General features: G+C 30.1%; 5 protein-coding genes across 10 annotated transcripts; 3 read left to right on the top strand and 2 right to left on the bottom strand.

Moving 5' to 3' along the window:
• Window positions 1-351: 351 nt before the first annotated feature.
• Window positions 352-1,776, top strand: LOC124499230 (uncharacterized). 2 transcript variants are annotated; one of them, XM_075731100.1, is made up of 4 exons: window positions 352-474; window positions 547-857; window positions 927-975; window positions 1,071-1,776. In XM_075731100.1, exons 1-4 carry the CDS (start codon window positions 393-395, stop codon window positions 1,598-1,600), a joined length of 972 nt encoding a protein of 323 aa, XP_075587215.1. In that variant the 5' UTR covers window positions 352-392; the 3' UTR covers window positions 1,601-1,776. The 2 variants fall into 2 exon arrangements, with proteins under 2 accessions (XP_075587215.1, XP_075587214.1); XM_075731099.1 differs by having other exon boundaries at window positions 927-1,023.
• Window positions 1,777-1,990: 214 nt separating this feature from the next.
• On the top strand, window positions 1,991-5,524 carry LOC124492417 (uncharacterized). The gene is made up of 2 exons (XM_047055294.2): window positions 1,991-2,562; window positions 2,627-5,524. Exons 1-2 carry the CDS (start codon window positions 2,102-2,104, stop codon window positions 2,775-2,777), a joined length of 612 nt encoding a protein of 203 aa, XP_046911250.2. The 5' UTR covers window positions 1,991-2,101; the 3' UTR covers window positions 2,778-5,524.
• Window positions 2,774-10,483, bottom strand: SIDL (SIDL trafficking protein particle complex subunit 10). Its single transcript, XM_075731545.1, has 7 exons — window positions 9,897-10,483; window positions 9,740-9,830; window positions 7,596-9,666; window positions 7,365-7,511; window positions 7,130-7,295; window positions 6,883-7,066; window positions 2,774-6,826 (listed from the first exon to the last, which is right to left on the bottom strand). Exons 1-7 carry the CDS (start codon window positions 9,991-9,993, stop codon window positions 2,992-2,994), a joined length of 6,591 nt encoding a protein of 2,196 aa, XP_075587660.1. The 5' UTR covers window positions 9,994-10,483; the 3' UTR covers window positions 2,774-2,991.
• Window positions 10,484-10,680: 197 nt separating this feature from the next.
• Window positions 10,681-12,220, bottom strand: LOC124499668 (V-type proton ATPase subunit D). 4 transcript variants are annotated; one of them, XM_047063608.2, is made up of 2 exons: window positions 12,087-12,220; window positions 10,681-11,708 (listed from the first exon to the last, which is right to left on the bottom strand). In XM_047063608.2, the coding sequence occupies exon 2, from the start codon at window positions 11,697-11,699 to the stop codon at window positions 10,950-10,952; it is 750 nt and encodes a 249-aa protein (XP_046919564.1). In that variant the 5' UTR covers window positions 11,700-11,708; window positions 12,087-12,220; the 3' UTR covers window positions 10,681-10,949. The 4 variants fall into 4 exon arrangements, with proteins under 4 accessions (XP_046919564.1, XP_046919565.1, XP_075587212.1 ...); XM_047063609.2 differs by lacking the exon at window positions 12,087-12,220 and adding an exon at window positions 11,775-12,061; XM_075731097.1 differs by lacking the exon at window positions 12,087-12,220 and adding an exon at window positions 11,806-12,061 and having other exon boundaries at window positions 10,681-11,726.
• Window positions 12,221-13,404: 1,184 nt separating this feature from the next.
• Window positions 13,405-16,831, top strand: LOC124490136 (uncharacterized). Of its 2 annotated transcripts, XM_075731096.1 has the most exons (4): window positions 13,405-13,715; window positions 14,709-15,362; window positions 15,499-16,080; window positions 16,144-16,831. In XM_075731096.1, the coding sequence occupies exons 2-4, from the start codon at window positions 14,777-14,779 to the stop codon at window positions 16,680-16,682; spliced, it is 1,707 nt and encodes a 568-aa protein (XP_075587211.1). In that variant the 5' UTR covers window positions 13,405-13,715; window positions 14,709-14,776; the 3' UTR covers window positions 16,683-16,831. The 2 variants fall into 2 exon arrangements, with proteins under 2 accessions (XP_075587211.1, XP_046908556.2); XM_047052600.2 differs by lacking the exon at window positions 13,405-13,715 and having other exon boundaries at window positions 14,336-15,362.
• Window positions 16,832-16,896: the final 65 nt, after the last annotated feature.

Below are 16,896 nucleotides of genomic sequence, written 5' to 3'. Positions count from 1 at the left end.
TAGCTAAAAAATATCAATTCATTTATCATGTGCTCACTTTTTTTCCATTTAAAAAAAATCCATTAATTTCCATGTAATCAATTGAATTCCACTTTAAAACCAAAAAAACACTTCACTATAAGACATCATATCAAATTTTCCAAGAACAAAAATTGCCTACTTAATCAATCACCAACAATCAAATTGATCTAATTTTTCTTTTGTATTTTTTTTAATTGAGTATCCATCCCGATAAATAAAAAATCATTTGATTCTCATTAAATTTTAATGATAAAAGTTTGGAAAAAGTGATTGATTGATTATTATTATATATAAATGGTAATGAAAAACTGTTAATGAAAAACACTAATTTCATTTTCATTTTACCAACAAAAAAAAACCAAAACTTGAAAATGATACAAAAACAATTGTTTCAAATTTTTTTGATGTTAATGTTTGGTACCAATCTAATTTTTGGCGTCAAACTTGGTAATTGTAAGTTGCAGTAGTCTTTTTTTCTTTCTTCATAATTTTCAGTAATTTAAATCATCCATTTTTTTAAATTAGGCCGTAATGATGAAAGCCATAAATTTTATGTAGTTAAATTAGACAACAATACAGTATGCGATTCACAATTATGTTTTTGGCCAGTTGATTATGATTATCATTTTTATTATTATATAACAATATATAATGATGAAATAGACTTTGAAGCTGAACAGATTGAAAAAATATTTATAATGTCCGATTCAGAAATTAGTTACACATATAATAATTTGTTCTGTCCAAGTAAATATGATGATTTTAATTGTTCAATGAACAAATCAAAAAGTTATAATGTAAATGATTATATTTACATTGATACATATTTTTTTAAGGTATGACAAAAAAAACAACCGTTTCATAAAAATTCATCATCATAATCTGAATATTAATATTATTTTCAGCCAAATGCCATTATAGATGTCGTGCAAACATATGTCTATCAACAAAATGGTACACCAACTAATTTTGCTTGTATACAATATAAAGCTTATCTTTATGGTATGTATAGTATCGTAATCTGAATAGTAAATTCCAATTTAAAATAGATAATTGGGAATGTCGTGAAAGTTCTAATCAAACATTATTGGATGAATTGAATCAAACACATAAAGAATTGATAATGAAAGAAATGCCAGATTTATTCATGGGAATAATTGATCAAAAAATCAAATTTATTGAATCACTCAAAAATCAGGCAACAACCTTATTGAAAAACAAACGCTATCCATTTTTTTGTCCTGAGCATCATAATTACAATGAAGAATTAAAACAATTTAAATTGAAATTGAAGAATATTACCGATATATCCCATAAAATTGTCGATAAACTAAATCTTGAACCATTGATCGAATATGTGGATGAAATACTGCAGGATCAATCTGAAAAACTAAAACAAATGGAAGCAGGTGGTCAATTTTCAAAGATCGATATTATACAGCGTCTTATTCAATCATTGAATTCACAAAAAAATTCATTAAAATCAATCGATCTATTGAATGGTGATTTTAAACACGCTCAACATTTGATTACATCGACATTTTTATTGATTGAAGAATTGCAATCTTTATTGCTGTAACCAATGAATTTGATTCTTATCCATATTTATTTTTTTGGTTATTTCACATCCTAATTTTTCAAATTTATCAAAAACTAAGATCATTGATTTTTTTTTCGCTGTTGTTGTTGTTGTTGAAAATACCTTCAATATTTCCTATGATACCTGTTGAAAAAAATAAATTTTAAATCGATAAATTTTTTTTTGTTGTTGTTGTTGACACACAATGATCACAATCATCTGCGCAACATATCCTAGATTTAAAATAATATTGCCAATGCAAAATAAAGTTATTCATCTTTTTTTTCCTGTATATACGATTGGATACATTCCAAAAAAAAATGTTGCTCGAATTTCTTTCAACAGATTGCTATTTATAACCGGTTGAACTTTTGGCGTTGTTCTGTATGCTCACAGTTGTAAAAAAAATTGCTTCGAATGAAATTCATATTCGACATCATTTTCTCGTCGATAATCGCATGCTGATCACATGTTTTTTTCCACAATTTTTCACCAATAAAAATGGATTCAGATTCCCAAAATATTACTGCCAAGAATAATCAATCTGATGATACAACTGGAGAAATTGAAGAGATTGAAAATTTACGTAATATGCTTCATCAGAAACAAAATGAATTGGATCAAGAATTGAAGAAAAAACGTGAACAATTGATGAGAATTCAAGAGATGAAAACACAGCTTCAATTTGAACGTGATAATTCGGAACGTGCTTTTCGTGAAAAGATTAATCAATTGCGTTCATTAACAGAGGCATTGGTCGAAAGTACAAAATTGGTTTCATCATTAGCTGATCGTTCGCCATCTGCTGCTATCGCTGTACAAGCATTGGAACAAACTAACGACGAGATTCATCAACAATCGATCCAAGAATTGAAACTTCATTGTCAAATGGCACGTGAACAAATACAGAATTTGAATCAAAATTTGGAAAAACAAGAACAGGAACAGTATTCATTGGAAACGTAAGAATTGTAGAATGAATTTTAATTTTAATTAATAATGATTATGATGATATGATTATTACAGAAATGAAACAAACAACCAAGAGGAATCGTCTTCAGAATTCATTCAACCACCATCAATACCAACAACGGAAAGCGTTAATGAGGAAGTAATGCAAACAACATCACCATCATCTTTGGAAATGTTGAAAGAAGAACCAGAAACAACTCAATGAAAATATTTGATTGATTTAATGGGAAAAAAATTCTGTTAATGAATGGAAATGAATATTAGTAATATCAATCAATGCATGATATAAACGAATTATTAATGACAAACAATGAAAAAAAACAAAAACAACGAACAAGGAATGAATTTGCATTAATAATAATAATAATTTATAAATAAAATTAAATAAAGAGAAAAAAAATAATAATAATAATTTTCATTCAATTTTCAACATTTTGAACACCGCCCACAATTGATGGTAATACATAAACTTGACTGGAACGATTATAATTATAAACCTGTCCAGGTTCGAATGGTTCTAATCGTGCATTACGTAATGATGTAATTGAATTCAATGATGAATGTTGATGCTGTTGGACATCATTAATATTATCCATTGTATTTCGTTGTTCCTGTTGTGAATTATTCGATGATGTAAGATATTTTGACCAATTTTTTCCTGATAATGAAAGATTTTCAGTTAACATTGCTGAAATTGATTCAATTGCATTGGTTGTTGTTTTTTGTAATGTATTATTATTATTATTATTATTGGCTGTTGTATCGATATTCGTTCTACCAGTACGGCCAATTGATGTTGGTGTTGTTCGGCCAGAATCATGTACATTGGATATTATTCGATATTGTGATAATCGGATTGTAGGCAATGGTATATATCCATCTATTAATGGTATTACTTCGAATGCAGTTTCAAATGACCGTCTTGGTGATTGTGTTTCAGCATTATTGACATCCAATGATGAATGACCATTAAATTTAATCACTTGTGATCCATCGTTTGTTGTCATTGTTGACGAAAATGTTGTAGCCGATTGTAATGAATTAATCGATGTTGGACCATTTGAATCAATATTACTATCGTCTATATTATTGTTTGAATCTTCCAATTGTTGTGCAGAATTTGTTGCAACAAATTGCCATAATTGTGGATCACATATTAATTCATACATTATGAATTCATCTTCATCATTATAATCGATAGTTCCATTATTATCATAATTCAATGGACATAGACGTTCAATTTTGATACGCAATAAACATGAATGTCCAATCCGTATAATCTCACTGGCACTATTTTTAGTACCGGATTGATTTTTAATCAATGGTTCAATCCACTGTCTGATTGTATATCGTGTTCGACAGACATATTGTATGGAAATTATATAAGGAATTTTCACTATCGATCCAAATTGTTGTTTGCCATCATCATTCATAATGCGTTTTGGTTTGAAATGAAATTCGAGATTCATTTTGTTTAAATTCAACAAATGATCATTTGTTTCTAAAGACCAGACAAAATTAAGCTCACTGGCTACCATTAATTTTTGTTGAAATTCACAATCATTTATGGTGTTTGCGATACCAATAGATTTTAGTATATTTAAATCATTTGAATCCAAAGATGCAACGGTCAATGTTGGATGTTGAAAATATAGTTCAATATCAGTTGGCAATCGTTGTGAACCACGGATTTGAATTTGTAAAAGTTTACTCATGGGAGATGGCGTGTACACACGCGGAAAAACATCGAATGGATCAGATAAAGTAAAATGGCAACAGGCAATTTGAGTGTCCAATGATAAACGATCAAATGGTTGGCCAAATGTTGGAACATTATCAGAATTTGTCCATGTTAATGACAATTTGAATTCATATTGATCAACTTGGCTTGCTGATCCATGTTTCGGTTTTGGACCAATATTGGCAATTTGACTCCAATTATTGTTGCCATGAATTTGAATCAATTTAGATCGGCGATATGATGAACGAAGGCGTAAATTCAATTGATATGTTTCAAAGGGTTCCAAATGATGATCAAGAAAAAAATACAAAAGTTCTTCATTATCATTTCCATCATTTGGTTGATATAACGTAACATTGATAAGACGAGAATCATATTCAAATGGTTCCTTTTGATTATTAGCAATGATTGCAGTGCTTGCAGCCATAGTTGACATTTGATTAATTTTGATGAAACATTTTAGACCTTTCGGTAGTTTTGAAGTTCCTGAATTTAATCGTAAACAAACCGGTTGTTCAATACCTATAAAACACATATTTGACATACGTCGACAATCATTTGATTGTCGATCAAGGGATTTTGTCGATTGAAAAGTTAATTCATCCGATTCGAATAATGGTACCAGCTCAATAGATGGTGGACATTCCACTAAACGAAAACTACCGATTCCTTGTGGGATGCTTCCACTGATTGATCGATTAAATTGAATAGAACGAATGGCAGAGGCGAAATCTTCAATTAATGCAAATTGCATTGACTGAGTTTTGTGATCCATAGCTGATGCATTTTGTGGTGAATGTTCATAGTGACAAAACAGAATTAATTGATCAAGATTAAACCAGAGATGATTAATGTGATGATTCATTGAGGCTGATCTGGATGTATCAATTGTCAAAAGGTCCAATTGTTGGGCAATATTTTGTAGATTTTCAGGTGAATGAAATCGTAGTTCATATTCGTTTGGGCCGGTTTCCATCACCAACAATTCATCGGAATTTGAAACAGAAAATTGAAATTGTGATGATAAAAATCGAAAATATTTGGAATAATCATCATAAGAGAGACGTTGATTTAATAACGATATTGGCAATGATTGCGACATGAATTTATGATAACCATCAAGCGATCCGTTTCGATAACCAAAAAAATCTGAACGTCGTAATAAACGATCACCATTCAAACATTTAACACCAGCTAATCGTAATGTTTGACAATAATAACTTTCTACTTGAGCTGATAGTAGCTGACAGCATGATGATAATGATCGATTATAACTATTTATATAATCAAGACTTTCGGATGAATCTCGTTGCAATTGTTTGGAATCTGTACCAGTCATACATGAACATTTTGGAATCGGTGCAATAGATTCTTGTGAACTTTTTTCATTTCGATTATTCGCAGAATTAGGCAATGTAGATAACCAAGGATCATTTCGATGACATTGTACAGTGACGAGTATACGATCTAATTTTAGTGGCAAACCTAGATGGCTATATAATCTTAACCGTAAAGTCAATACAGATCCGGCAATAAAACTTTGATTATTCTTTCGAGATGTTGTTACATTAGCTGAACTACCATTTGAACGTAAAGAATTTGCATCATTTAAAGATGAATCACAGTCTATTTCGATAGATTCGATTTGGAAAAAATTTGGCTGATTATAATTTGATGATGATAATGATGATGATGACGATTGATGAGAATAATTATGACTTATAACAGGATCATTACAATTTCCGCCACATTGTTGTTGTTGTTGTTGACTGGCCAAATGTTCATTCGAATTGGCCTTGTTGGAACCAGATTTTTGATTGTTATTTCGTTGTCTTTTCTGATTGTTTGATTCAATAGAATCACCAACAGTATTGTTAATGTTCGAGCTGGAAGACGAATTTGAATTGCTACCGTTTGGATCACTCGGCGATAATCGGGAACTAGATCGACCACCAATCGATGAATTTGACGAACCTTCATTGAATAGATCAGAATGAGAATTATGTATAGCCAATAATTTTTGATTTAACCATTCGGAATCATTAAAGTTTTCTGTCAACGTTTCGTTTGGCTGTTTCAATAATAACATATCTTTAAGTTTAACAGCACGCATCTCATAATGACGAAGGAGACGAAACATGGATTCATAATAATTATGGCAATAATATTGTTGTGAATGTTTATTTTGGTTCTTATTCATCAAATGACAATTTGAATCATATTGTTTTTGTTGTGATTGAATTTTCAATAATCCTTCTGGTTTCAATAATAACATCAGATATGTGCGAAAAGCACTCCGTATAATTGGCTCCAGATTGAAATTATTACATTCAGATGATTGATGATCGGCAACAGGTTGCATCAATGTATTTGATATATTAAAATAAAGTTGTTCCAAACATTGTGCTAATAAACGACATGCTTCTAGCTTGAGTATCGACCAATGTTCCATTTGAAACATGTGATAAAGATCCAACAGAAAAGGTAATGCTTGCTGTGGCTTGTTTAGTTTCCTATTTGAAATGAATTCAAAGTTTTTTTGAAGAAAAACATTGAAAATTACACTTACAGATTAAGTTCGGCTAATTGTTTTCCAATCGATCGAGCGCAACGAATATGGCCAATATGTTTGTAGGTTCCCATTGTTAATTCAGTTATCTCCAGATAATGTCGTAAAAATGATTCTGATGATGAAAGGGCATCTTTTAAACGTTCTTGTGGACTCATCCAATTATCATCACTTTGACTGGAACCTATTATATGGGCAAATCAAAATTAAAATGAATATTGCTATAAAACTACAACGCATAAATTACTTGATGGACGGATATGAGGATCGGCACCCATACCAGCCACTAATTCAACCATTCGATGTAAATGTTCAGATGAATAAGAGGAACGAGTATTGGCTGATTTGATATAACCATACATTGTGGAATCATCATCGGGCATCAAGTTACAGATTTTTCCAAGTTCAATTAACTAAACAGAATAATGGTTGAGAATATATCAAGGAGGATGTTTATGGAAAAATTTTCTCACAATACATACATTGTCGCGTGCATATGACCATAGGCCAACAGTATGATAGGAATATGATTCCAATTGAGATGAATCACTATATCGTTCACATTTATGTAAAATTTCAAGGACTGAAAGAAACACCCAACATGCGATACCTCCAGGAGTCATCGAAATCTGTATGGTGATGATCATAATCAAATTGTACAAATAAGAATAATTGATTGATAAAAAAAATGACACATAACGAACATTACGAACCTCTAACATATTTAATTCGGCAACAGCTGTTTGTAAAAATGGAAGTGCTCGAGATGCTAATTCCCAAGGTTTGTTCAACAAACATAATAGATGACATTGGCGTGCATAAAGATAATTACGGAAATCCAATAGACTAATTTGATGATTGATCGGTTTTATCTCTACACCGAGTGGATCACCACCGAGCAATGGACTAGATAATGATGAGAGATCTGATACGGTGGTTGAAACATCGGCCAAAACAGATTCAACTATCGACATCCGTAGTTTCATGATTGATTCTTGATTACAAAGGCACAATCCGGTCCAGGCTTCGTGTTTGGCATTTTTGTGATTATTATTCGCTCCATTCTCCATGATTAACGAATCATCCATCGAATGCATAAGACGATAACGAAGCCATTTTGGCGCACCAAATCCACCATGATGTGAAGCGTTTAAAATTAATTGAGAAAAAAGGGCATCAAGTTCATCATATTGGATTAATGCTTTATTATAAAAACCAAGCGATTCATGAACAAAAGCAAGTTCTTCTTGAAGCAAAAAGAATCCAAAAAAATCCCAATCCGGATCAGTACGAAGCTCACGAATATGGCGAATCAATTTTTCAAGACAATCAAATTGTTTAATATAAAATTCAAGCAGAAACTGACGAATTTTGATAATAAATTGGCTGTAATTGAAAATGGCTGTAGTGGATAACATTGAACCAACTGCAGATGATGATGATGATGTTGAAGTGGATGACGTTCCCGTCAGTAAGGCTGATGTTTTCGATAAACGAGATCCACTTTTTGTTGGTGACATTGAGATCATCGATGATGGTGTTATTTTAATCGAACTACTCGAAAAATTACTTAACGCCGAAAATGTTCGTGCCGTACTTGACAATATTGGATTAGACGATGCAGCCAAATTATTTGTAATAGGACCACCGACATTCGAACCTGTCGATATATTAGATTGATTTATATTTGTCATATTTTGTGCATTTGATGAAGAATTAGATGTTGAATCAAAAATAATGATACGTTCTAAAAGTTGATGAGCGACACGTGAATTATTGGCTGGAATGCCAGTTTGTGCCATACTACTACCATTGACTGATTGATTTTGACGAAAAAGTTGAAAACAAACAAGCAGATCATTACGAATCTGATCAGATAATTGTTGATGAGTTAGATAGGTGGTCGATCCAGCACCTCCATGACCCGTAGTATTTAATGATGACATTGATGATGATAATGGATGAGATGATTGTGCTTGAATTCGATTCATTTGTTTTTTACTACTATTTGGTGATTTATCATTATTCTTTGGAACTTTGGCTGTGGCCAGATTTAGTGCAGAAGATGATGGTGATGAAGGATTCTTTTCATTTACCAAGTTATTCAGACTGAGCAATTGTTCTTGTGGCTGATTTTTTGTTGTCGTTCGATTGATATTGTTGTTCGAAATGATACAATTACGTATGACAATTACAACGAAAAAATCAAGACTAAAATCCTGGTTAAGGCCAAGTTGATGTTGATTTGATGTAATTTGAAGAATTTTTTGAAACCAATCCAACAAAGATTCACGTATCTGGCTATTATAGCTTTCGAGATCATGATTTGAATCAAGCCAATATGAATTGAGTAAAACGCGTGAACCATTATTCAACAGATATCTTCGGCTTAACAGATTAAACAGATGATGATAATCAATCGATACAAGTAATTGTTGTTGTTTCTGTGAATCAACTATAGCTGAATTAGAATTTGTATGCGATCCTAGTATGGAACGGACATTTTGGCCACTGTTTGAAGCAGATGTTAACATATTCTGAAACGAATGATGGCGTTTTAATGTTGATGCATTCGATTGACGTACTCGATTTGATCCGATGGTTGAATCATTGGCTGAAATTGTGCCTGAAAATTTGGCTATCGTTCCTGTTGATTGTGATGGAATATCAGTAGATGGCGATTTCGGTGTTGGTGGTGGATCCCAAAACAAATGTTGACGATCATTTAAATGTACAAAATATGCTTCAACATAGACCTGAATGGGTGCAACATCATAACAGTTTCTATTTGGCATAATAAATAAAAATAACATTATTGTTCATATATCAAATATCAATTAAAATGATTCCGATTTACTTTTGCCAATCGATACTTTCACGTGCAAGATCTGCATTGATCTGTGTGGCTAGATGTCCCTGAAGTAGAAAATCGCTTAGGTCACCAAAAACTGGATGAAAAAAAACAACAGAATTCCATTGTATTAATCGATTAGAATTGGCTTGAATAAATTTACCGGTAATTAATGGTGCTTGATGACTTAGTTGATGTTGAGTATTTTGTTTATCGTTGATATTAGTCATGATGAGATGATTATGGCTATCTGTGGCCATTATTTTATTATTTTGTTGTTTTATTCATTAATTATGAAACATTGATGTCATTAATCCAATTGTATTCATCAAAAATCACCATTCTCAATTAGTATTGAAAAAAAAACAATGAAAAATATATAGCTCCTGATTATCATTCAACATAGAATGATAAATCGACAATAAACATCATCATAATAATTCGAAATGTCAATCAAAATGGCACTGTTAAATAGTGAGAAGAGGGAAAAATTTTCGGAATATTTTTCTTCGTTATTCTTATTCAGTATTAAAAAAAAATACAGAATATCAAATTGGTCGAATACAATGATTGTTTGTTTGATTGCAATACAAAAATAGGTGCGCAATGCCAAAATTTTGATATCGACAAAACAAAACAGAAAAAAAAATTACATTACTCCCACTCTAATTGTTATTGTTGTATTTAGGTTTTTTTTTCATCTGCATGATGATGTATATGAAAAATATTGATGTTGTTGATGATGATGGTTTCTTCGCTGTTTACTTTTTTTTCCTTTGGCAATCACATTCACACACACACAAATAGTTTTTTTTCTGGTGGCTCATGATGATCATTTTTTTTTTTTTTTTTTGAGCCATAACCAACAACATACAATTCTGTGATCCATCAACGTCTCCATCTATTGTAGTTTGATTGAATTACAAAAAAAAAATATTGTTCATTCGTTTTATGTTTGGAATTTTTAACAAAAAAATGGATTTTAATTTGGAAATTAAGAATTTAGATCTTGTAAGAAACAATTGAATTTTTTTTCTTCATACAAAGAATATCATATCTGATTAATTTATAAGTTGATTATACAAAGAGAATTTTTTTTTTTGGGAAAGTGAAAATGTTTTCTATAAAATCTGGACTAGTAAAGCATATATATATTAATTAGAAGAAATAATGACATTATACATCATTGATTTGATTGATTGATTGATTTTTTTATTTAGAAAAGAATCTCTTGTTGATCATCTTCATCTAAATCCAATAGGCTTTGTGGTTCCTGATAATTACCTCGTTGTTTAAGCAATTTTAAATTAGCTTCAGATTTTGCACGCATTTTTTTCTTTTTTTCCTGTATCTTTTTCAAACGATAAAATTCTTCACGTTCCATTTCATCTAATTCGGATAAAATATATTGTATAGTACGTTCAATACGTGGTATTACAACATGTTCTAATGCATTAACACGACGATTAGTAGATTTGATAATATCATCCAATGTTATGAATGATGTTTGTAATGAAGCCAAATCAACCAATAATTTGATTGCACGTTCAAAATTTTTTTTAATACGTGTAAATTGTTGTCCACCACCAGAAAGGCCAGCTAATTCATTGGAATCGGCACCACTTTGTGCCGTTTCAAATACAGGCAATAATACACCGGCCACATTATCCTGTTGGGTAATCACTCCAAATTGTGCTTTATTTACGTTTTGCAATACAATATTGTTGAAATCGGATTTGGTGGCAAATTTACCTTCGGCTAATGAAAATAATGCTTCACGCATAACATCGCCCATCAATGATTTTGTTTCAACAATTTTCTTTAAAATGGCACGAAAACGAAACTGTAATGCATCGGCTTTTTTCTTCAATAATGAATGACCTTTTTGTGCACCTTTTAAACGACCTTTCATGATCGTTTGGGCCATACGAGATGGAAATATACTGATACGATCTCGGGCACTCATTTTTTTTTGCTATTTCAGAAAAAAAAACTTTTTAAAATGATTGTGGAGGAAAGAAAAAAAAACTGGACAACAAACACAAGATAATGATAAAGACAAACAAACAGACTTTTGACGGCAATGATAACTGTTCTGTTTTTTTTCTCAAAAAAAAAAAAAAAAAAATAAAAATTTTCCTCGTCCAATGATGATTTCGAGTGGATGACCAAAAATATCATATGCAAACATATGACCAAAGAAGCAAAAAATATTGAAAAATAAAAAATTATTTTTGTTATGAAATTGGAAATTGGTGAAAGAAAACAAAAATCATAATCTAAATACATATACAACACACACACACACATTGAGTAAATTTCCTTTCTCTTTAACCAAAAAAAAAAAATTTACTTGTTTATGTTGCCTGGATTTCCGATAATGATGATGATGATGATGATGGGCGTTTCAATTTCAACATTTGAGTATAGCTGATATGTTATCATCAATCATTCATTTGGTAATGGAAGAAGAAAAAAATTAAAAAAAAATATGTTGTTGATCACTATGGATGATAATAATAAAATCCACACATTTCATTCATTTCATTCATTCATTCATTGATATGAAAAGCAATGCCATCTTTATTTATTTTTTTTGATTAAAAATTTTTTTGGATTTGGAATTAATTTACCTCATTAAAAAAAAAATTTTTTTTTCTTTAAAATGGACCACCATGTGATAATGATGATGATGATGATGATGAATAATATGCCATCATTTTAGATTCAGGAAGTTTTTTTTTTGTTCATCTACATTTTTTTTCCCATAGAAAATAAACCATGATGTGAGCTAGCTAACGAGCGATAGAGAGAGAGAGAGAGAGGGAGACATTTATGTGGGTTTTTTTTCAAATCTCAAATCTCGATCCATCATTAGTTTTTTGGTCAATTTTTAAATTTATGGAAAATTTAGAAGAAAAAAAAATGAAATTGGAAAAATCAAAATTTACATTGGCCATGCATATATTTATTATATGAAATATACGTTGAACATAACATCGTCATCATTTTTCAATTATTATTATTATTTTACTAACACCTGTTTGGCCAGTTTTTTTTCCATTTTACCTATCTTCCATATGTTAATATCTTGATCTTGATCTTGATCTTGTCTTCAATTTATTTTATTTTTTTTTTGTTTGCCAAAAGCTGTTTCGTTCACTTATTTCAATGGACCTGTTCAACCAAGAAGAGAAGTAAATGAAAAAACAAAAATCAACCGCAATCACACATCAATTGATTGACCTAAACGGCAGCAAAAAAAAAAAAAAAAAAAAGAACAGATGAAATGAACAGAATGTAAGATCAGAAAGAAAAGGAAACGAAATAAGTGAGGGTATGATGACCGTAGCGGTAAATACCAGTGAGAAAAAAAAGACGATAAAATTTTTTTTTGTTCATTTTCAATTATCGTTGAATATTTCAAATTTTTTTTTTTGCTGTTGATTTGGGAAAGTCCTCGAAACCATTAACCAAAATGGCCAGTGGCCTTTTTTGGTTGTTGCTATTGCTTATTGCTGTTGTTCAGGTCTATGACATTTCACACACAAATTACAAGTTTACATACACACATACACATATCGGATGCAAATCAACAGCAACAAAAAAAAAAAAAAAAAAAAAATACACACACACACACATATATTACAATGGACCATCATATTTTATCAACATTTTGAATTTTACTTTTGTTGTGTTCACATTTATAATATTTGTCAAGCAATTGACAACATTCACATTTGATTCATTTGATTTTGATCAACGTATATATGAAATAATTAATAAATGATGACCACGATATTTTCAAACATCATCATCATCACAATAAATACGGCCATCATGATGATTCAATTCATATTGTAATGAAATTATTAAATCGCAAATAAAACCTGTAAACTTGTGATTGTTTTACAATCTGTTTTTGTGTTCAACTATTGATTTCAAAATACCATGCAGAACATTATTTAATCTGAATCAAAAGGTAGGTGTGTTTTATTGAATCCAAGAGTCAAAAAAAAATTTGAATATCCATCACCTTTGTTTTATTTATATATATATTCGACAATTTCGTATTCCAAAGAATTCAGACAATTCAATACCGTCTATCAGGCTCATCTATCAGGCTCAAAAAACTTTTCGCCAAAAAAAAAACAGAAACAAAAAAATTTGTTCAAACATTCATTTACAAAAAAAAAAATTTATTTAAAATGCAAACAAATAATGAAACACATAAGAAGACAAAAAAACATAAGAGAAAACAAAATGGCCAATTATATATTATCATCATCATCATCATCATTATAATTTTCGGTGTTTTTTTTCAACTCAAATATACACGACAACAATACCAGAATGGCCAGAAAACTTGACATTTATATTCATATATAAGGATGAGAAAGAAAAAAAAACTAAATTTAGTTATATATCCATATGAGACTGAATGATTTTTTTTTGTTGTAGTTAAAATAAAAAAATAAAGATGAGAGAAGGGAAAAAGAAGTACAAAATCAAAAAAAAAAAAAAACACCGTTATCTATCGGTTATCTAAAAGCTATAAACCTCTATATATATGTGAAGGTATTTCATTTGCACCAAGTATTCATTCTGTATTTGTGTGTGTGTGAGAGAGTCTCTCATAAAAGTTTAGCTCTGTTTTTTAGCCAATGATAATTTTTATATTCATATTTGAATGACATAAAAAAAAAATTGTCGAAGGACCCGAACACTGATGATGATGATGATGATGATAATGGTGTTGATGGTCAAGACTGTAAGAAAATTTCTATTTTAGTTTTTGTTTTTATATATTTCAAATCTGTCTGGTTCAATATATTTGACATTCTGGTGTGTCTCTCTTTCTCTCTCTGCGTGTGTGTGTGTGTGTGCAATCACCGTAAAATTGTTGTTGTTAATTTAATTTTAAATGATGAAAATTTCAACTTATTAATAATCATTTGTCAATGTAATTAATTAGAATCATCATTTATTTCATATTCAAAATTCAAAATTTTTGGAAAAAAAACAAAACGAAAAAAAATAAACATGATCCTTAATAATAAAGGATCATCATTTTCAGAAATGTCAATCGATAATTCATCATTGAAATTATTGATCAAAAATGAAGAAAAATTCAAGATTGATCACCATGAACAACATCGACAACAACAACAACAACAGCAGCAGCAGCAATCAATTAGAACAGAATTCGATAATCATTATCATGAACAAAAAAATGTTAATTGTCAAATGATTCATAATGATTATCATTGCCATCAACATCATTATCATCAACATGAAAAACAATTAATTTATTTCGATAATAACAATAATAACAAACAAAATCATCATTTAAATTTTCATAATCATCATCAATGTGATGATAAAAAATTCATTAAAAAACGAGACAATACTAGTCTTGAATCAATGATGATGATCATTAATAATGATAATAATAAAAAATTTTCATCAATATCCACGACAATAAATGCAACGAAATTAATCTTCAAACAACAGCAACGACAACGACAACAACAACAACAACAATGGCATATTAATAAAATCATATGGAATTTAATCATCTTTATTTGTTTATGGTTAACATTGGCCAATACCATCTGCTATTGTGATAGTAAGTTATTTGTACATGTTTGTGTTTGATTGTTGAAATTTGTTTTCGATGAAACAAACGCACACACTTATGCACACAATTCATAAATTCAATTTCATTTTCAATCTTGAATTTAATTTGAAACAAATTATGATAGAATTAATCAACAGGCAGAATCCATTACCATTATCTTTGCCAATGAAAATTTCATCATCATCATCATTATCATCATCGACATCATCATCGGATAATAATTTGGTTTATCATCATAATCATAATCAATATCGTCATCGACAATATCGTCAACATAATCCATTACCATCATCTTCGTCATCTTCATCATCATATCCATCGGCTCGTTCAATGGCAATGATGGTAGGATCACCAATGGTCATTGCTACGAATGGTGGTATTATCACTCCTTCTGGACAATTATCATCAGCGTCATCGCCATCGGCAGCCGCTGTTGCTTATCAAGCACTGCCAATAATGCATCATATGTTCCATCAACATCATTATGGCCATAATAATAATAAACCATCATCTAATTCCCCATCATCATCATCATCATCGGTAATTATTCATAGAGCGGCGATTGGACATCATAAACATCATTATCCATCTATACATCATCATCAACAACAAGAAGATTGTGAAATGAATGCTGATGCTGTATTGGAATTATTGTTTGAAAAAATGAGAATTCATTTACCAGAAGAAAAAATCACCGTACAGAATGGTATTTATTTGTATTTTTAATTCTTCTTCTAAAACTTTCTTGTTGATTTCATCATAATTCTAGGTGCCATCACCATATTCGATGCACGAATCACACATTTTGCCGAATTAGCACGTTTACGTCAATCGTGTGCTAGAAAATTAGATCCAGACGGTGTTAATCTATTATTACCATTTGAAGCTGAAATTCGTTCAGCACATGTAGCAGCAAAATTGAAATATAATTTCTATGTAACCGATATATATGGAGATTATGCAGCCAATTTTTCACATATTCGTTTGAATGGTACATTTGAAACAAATCTTGAAGATGAATGGATGCAAGTATCAGAATTTAATATAACTTCATCACAAGTAATCGATGATTCAATACAATTTGGTTATGTACCAAGATGGATATTGGACTGGGTTCGTAGCTATTTTGATAATGATAATACACGTATGTATGAACAATTAGCGAAAGTAATTCTACAAAAAGAAGCAGATAATTTTGAAAATTATGATCTTTTACGTCATATATCGGAAAGATCATCATTATCAATGAGTATTGAACCACGTGAAGAAGATGATGATCAAGTATTACCACCATTGAATCTTCTTTAAATCATTCATTCATTTATTCATCTTTTCATCATCATTATAATTATATAAGATATATATATTATATAATCATTCCATTTTTTTTTAATTAATTAATCAAAAAAAAAATTCCAATTCAATTTACATTTATATATTAAATTAGTTCACAAAAAGATCTGAATCAATCGATTAATCAATTTTTTTTCATTTATATGTATGTTTAATAAGAGCAAAATTT

This window comes from Dermatophagoides farinae, chromosome 5 (assembly GCF_024713945.1).
Source record: "Dermatophagoides farinae isolate YC_2012a chromosome 5, ASM2471394v1, whole genome shotgun sequence".
In the NCBI taxonomy this organism is placed as follows: domain Eukaryota; kingdom Metazoa; phylum Arthropoda; class Arachnida; order Sarcoptiformes; family Pyroglyphidae; genus Dermatophagoides; species Dermatophagoides farinae.
This window is presented reverse-complemented; position numbering and strand designations above follow the sequence as displayed.

Bases quoted from the DNA above. Each gene is read 5' to 3' on its own strand.
- LOC124499230 (XM_075731099.1), top strand. From the start codon at position 393: ATGATACAAAAACAATTGTTTCAAATTTTTTTGATGTTAATGTTTGGT. The intron at 475-546 runs GTAAGTTGCAGT...TTTTTAAATTAG, and splicing joins TGGCGTCAAACTTGGTAATT to GCCGTAATGATGAAAGCCAT. The intron at 1,024-1,070 runs GTATGTATAGTA...AATTTAAAATAG, and splicing joins ATATAAAGCTTATCTTTATG to ATAATTGGGAATGTCGTGAA.
- LOC124492417 (XM_047055294.2), top strand. From the start codon at position 2,102: ATGGATTCAGATTCCCAAAATATTACTGCCAAGAATAATCAATCTGAT. The intron at 2,563-2,626 runs GTAAGAATTGTA...TGATTATTACAG, and splicing joins GAACAGTATTCATTGGAAAC to AAATGAAACAAACAACCAAG.
- SIDL (XM_075731545.1), bottom strand. From the start codon at position 9,993: ATGGCCACAGATAGCCATAATCATCTCATCATGACTAATATCAACGAT. The intron at 9,831-9,896 runs GTAAATTTATTC...TTTTTCATCCAG, and splicing joins TCAAGCACCATTAATTACCG to TTTTTGGTGACCTAAGCGAT. The intron at 9,667-9,739 runs GTAAATCGGAAT...TATGCCAAATAG, and splicing joins GAAAGTATCGATTGGCAAAA to AAACTGTTATGATGTTGCAC.
- LOC124499668 (XM_047063608.2), bottom strand. From the start codon at position 11,699: ATGAGTGCCCGAGATCGTATCAGTATATTTCCATCTCGTATGGCCCAA.
- LOC124490136 (XM_075731096.1), top strand. From the start codon at position 14,777: ATGATCCTTAATAATAAAGGATCATCATTTTCAGAAATGTCAATCGAT. The intron at 15,363-15,498 runs GTAAGTTATTTG...AAATTATGATAG, and splicing joins TACCATCTGCTATTGTGATA to AATTAATCAACAGGCAGAAT. The intron at 16,081-16,143 runs GTATTTATTTGT...TCATAATTCTAG, and splicing joins AAAAATCACCGTACAGAATG to GTGCCATCACCATATTCGAT.